This window comes from Podarcis raffonei, chromosome 10 (genome assembly GCF_027172205.1).
Source record: "Podarcis raffonei isolate rPodRaf1 chromosome 10, rPodRaf1.pri, whole genome shotgun sequence".
NCBI lineage: Eukaryota > Metazoa > Chordata > Lepidosauria > Squamata > Lacertidae > Podarcis > Podarcis raffonei.
The window spans coordinates 78199281-78203100 of record NC_070611.1 but is presented as its reverse complement, the minus strand read 5'-3'; the positions used below and the strand labels follow the sequence as shown (position 1 = coordinate 78203100).

Sequence of the window (3820 nt, the reverse complement as noted above, 5' to 3'; positions counted from 1 at the left end):
ATTCCCCTGCAGTCTCCCGTTCATGCAAACCACAGCCAGACACAATCGAGTGACCCCCCGCCCCTCCCCGCAAACTGAGCTGCCCCCAAACTGAGTCAAGTCTACCCTGAGAGAGGATGCCCAGGAACACAGTGATGGTCCAAAAACATTCGCAGATCAGTTCCTGGTGCAGGTAAATGTGTGACTGTTTTGCTCCGAGGCTGGTTTTGCTGTCATCACAGATATCATAACCTGAGGTGTTTTGCTTCTTGCATAGGTGTGGGTGAGGTTTAACCCGACCAGGAAAACAAAGAGGCTCTGTGCGTTTGCACACCCTAGCAGTTCTGAACGTGGTCCAGGTACTTCGCGATGCTTTCTAGGCACTTGTGGAGTCGGTCCAAGGTCACCACGGCTGTCGTGTACGGGGAGACGGTCATCAGCTCTGTGAGGTTGCCCAGGTTGTCGGCCGCAGAAGGTCTGCGGAGCAGGCAGCCCAGGTGGGAGCTCAGCATCTGAAGGAGGCTGCGGAGGTTCTCCACGTCATTGGAGATTTGCACCACGGGGGCCTCCAAAGGCAGGCTGGAGAGGACCTGGTGGAAGATCTGCAGGGTCTCGTCGATGGCCTCCAGGCTTTCTGCCGGCAGCTGCCCAGGGATGAAATCAAACCCGTTGATCTTCAGGTTCACTGGAGGAAACTGCAATGGGCAGAGGGAAATCGCAGGCGGTTATGCCAAGCTCTGCTGCAGATGACAGCAAGGCTTAAAGGTAAAAGGTAAAGGGACCCCTGACCATTAGGTCCAGTTGTGGCCAACTCTGGGGTTGCGGTGCTCATCTCGCTTTATTGGCCGAGGGAGCCGGTGTACAGCTTCTGGGATATGTGACCAGCATGACTAAGCGGCTTCTGGCGAACCAGAGCAGCGCATGGAAACACTGTTTACCTTCCCGCTGGAGCGGTACCTATTTATCTACTTGCACTTTGACGTGCTTTCGAACTGCTAGGTTGGCAGGAGCAGGGACCGAGCAACGGGAGCTCACCCCGTTGTGGGGATTCGAACCGCCGACCTTCTGATCGGCAAGTCCTAGGCTCTGTGGTTTAGACCACAGTGCCACCCGCAGCCCTGACAGCAAGGCTTAGCCTTAAGGAAAATGGAAGGAAGGAGGAAGGGCTGCTTTCCCAAAGCAAGAGTTTCACCCAGTGTGTTGCTGCTCACACCACTCTGGGGCACATGAGACAGCCGCATGCCTTGAACACTTGTACCACAGAACGCCAGACTGACACCCATCCTCTCTTGGAAGCTGCCCAGAGTGGCTGGGGCAATCCAGTCAGATGGGTGGGGTGCAAGAAACTGTTGTTGTTATTATTGTGGCAGGCTTGGCAGGGAGGGTTGAAATGTTTACCGCAGAGAAGTCCTGGCCCATGACCTAAATAAACTCTTGAAACGCCTACATATTATTCTCCTCTACAACCCTGAAAATTAGTACAGCTCCAAGGCTTCAATTGGTCTTAATTTGGCCTAGTTATTGCATGTTTCAGATGCCTAAGAACCACTTGTGTTCTGCTGAGCATATTCCCAGGTGAGCATGCACAAGGGACCGCCTCCCCTGGTATGCCCCACAGAGAAACTTACGGTCTTCAGATAAAAACATCTTGAAGGTCCCAGGCCACAGAGAAGTTAGGCTGGCCTCAACTAAAGCCAGGGCTTTTTCGGCTGTGGCTCCGATCTGGTCGAACGCTCTGTCACAAGAGACCAGGGCCCTGCGGGACTTGACATCTTTCCGCAGGGCCTGCAAGACAGAGCTGTTCCGCCAGGCCTTTGGCCAGGGCACAGCCTGACCCCCTCCCTCGGCAATCTTCGCGGAGCTCTGGCCCCATGGTTGCCAGTGGCTTGAATTAATTAATTTTTATAATGAATGATTTTAGAATGTTGTTTATGCTGTACTTTTGTACTGTTTTATTGTTGTTAGCCGCCCTGAGCCCGGCTTCGGCTGGGGAGGGCGGGATATAAATAAAATTTATTATTATTATTATTATTATTATTATTATTATTATTATTATTGGTTCCAAAGAGCTGCCATTCGAGGCCTCTTTGCAATTTCTTGGCATTTGCCGCTTGCAGGGGGAGAATTATGTAACACCCACCTGCACTTATGGTGCAGTAGTATTTGCAGAAAATGGCTTCCAGGATGTACCCGACCTCAGTGAACCTACGACAGGAAAGGTGTGCCCTGGTTGCTAGGGGGAAAGGAAAGGGGAAGGGGGATGAAAAGACTACAAAACAAGGTGGGAGGGAGGGAGGGAGGGAACTAAAGGGGAAGAGGAAAACCCTAGTTCTTTAGGACCCCAGGAAATCCTATTGGCTGGTTTCCAAACAACTCACTCCTCAATCACAGTTCTGACTTCACTCATTGGCTAAAACACAAAGACAGGAGCAGCTAGGCTGGCTCATTTCACAGAAACCACCCAGAAGGCTGCCTGCACATTTTGTTGTGTAACTTCCTTCTAGGAAGCCTAGTTCTTTTTGAATGAAACTCAGCACCCAATCCCTTTGAAGGCCTGGGCCCTGGTACAATCGCTCCAGTACAATTCATCCGTGCTCCCCACTCTGATAGCCCGTTGCCGCAGACAGGCACTGAGGAGGGGGCATTTGGGGCTGTTTGGTTTGTGTGCCATGATACTGACTATGCCGTCTGCCTGGGCGGCTAGTGCTAATGCAGGAGAAGCCTGGCTTGCTATCATCAGCTTGGAGGAGAGCAGAAGGTCCTGCAGACTGCAATGAGCTCCAGGGAGACACAGCCAGACACTGAATGGCCATGATTCTTTTGTGGGGCTGGACTAGATGACCCCTGGGGGGCCCTTCCAGCTCTACAATCCAGTTCTTCTGTGAGTAGGTGGGAAGGAGGGGACGGAGCCTGTTCTTACCCCACCTCTTACCTGGTGCTCCTGGATCCTGGCCATGATGGTCTTGGTAAGGCTTTTAGTGTCAGCTACGACCTTGTCAATTTTCACAGGCCGGCCGTGGAAGAGGGGCAGCCAGACCCATAGCAAGCCACACAAGGAGATGTTGGGGCAGCGCATCTTCTCCTTCAGCCTGTGCAGATGAAGAGGAAAACCAGTTAGGGGAGCTCCTCTGGGTGTCCTGTAGAAGGGGTGTCCGTCCTCACAGGGAATGTGGATAGAGAGAGAGAAGGGTTTCTCCCTGTCTTGTAACACCAGAAGCCGAAAGTTAGAAGATTCAGGACAGAGAAAAGAAAGGACTTCTTCACGCAGCGCAGAGTTGAACTGTGGAACTCCCTCCCACAGGAGGAAATAGAGGCAGCTTTAAAAGAGGAGGAGACATGGAGGAGGAGAGGGCTTCTGATGGCTTGCCCTCCACGGTCAGAGGCAGCGATCAGGTCAGATGGGCTCTTGTGCTCCGATCCTGCTTGTGGGATCCCCTGGCCAGACTCTTTCCCTGTCTGACTTTGGACCAGATGCTGTGATTCCTGCATTGCAGGAGGAGCCTTTGAGGTCCCTTCCAACTCTACAATTCTTCCTTTCCACTATGTTTCAGTCTTCCTAAACTTGGAAAGATACTAACCTTTGCTTTAGGAACAAATGCACAGGTGAACAACCTCATAGGGTTGTTTTTGGGAGATAAAAGATGGGGCAGGGTGTGTGTGTGCATGACACTCCCTGAAGGAAAACCAAGTGAAAAACAAAATGGGCAGAACAGAACATCACCATGGGCCTAAAAGGTGTCCTTTTTTAATTATCTTGCATGTTAACCTTTCCCCTGGAAAGACTTCTTTGGCTTCCTCTATTCATCACATTGTTGGTGAAGGAGCAGAGCGTGCTGAGCTG

General features: G+C 51.8%; 1 protein-coding gene across 1 annotated transcript; it reads right to left on the bottom strand.

The window, feature by feature from the left end:
• Positions 1–313: 313 nt before the first annotated feature.
• LEP (leptin) lies at positions 314–3064 on the bottom strand. The gene is made up of 2 exons (XM_053406281.1): positions 2912–3064; positions 314–674 (listed from the first exon to the last, which is right to left on the bottom strand). The coding sequence occupies exons 1-2, from the start codon at positions 3053–3055 to the stop codon at positions 315–317; spliced, it is 504 nt and encodes a 167-aa protein (XP_053262256.1). The 5' UTR covers positions 3056–3064; the 3' UTR covers position 314.
• Between the last annotated feature and the right edge of the window lie 756 nt (positions 3065–3820).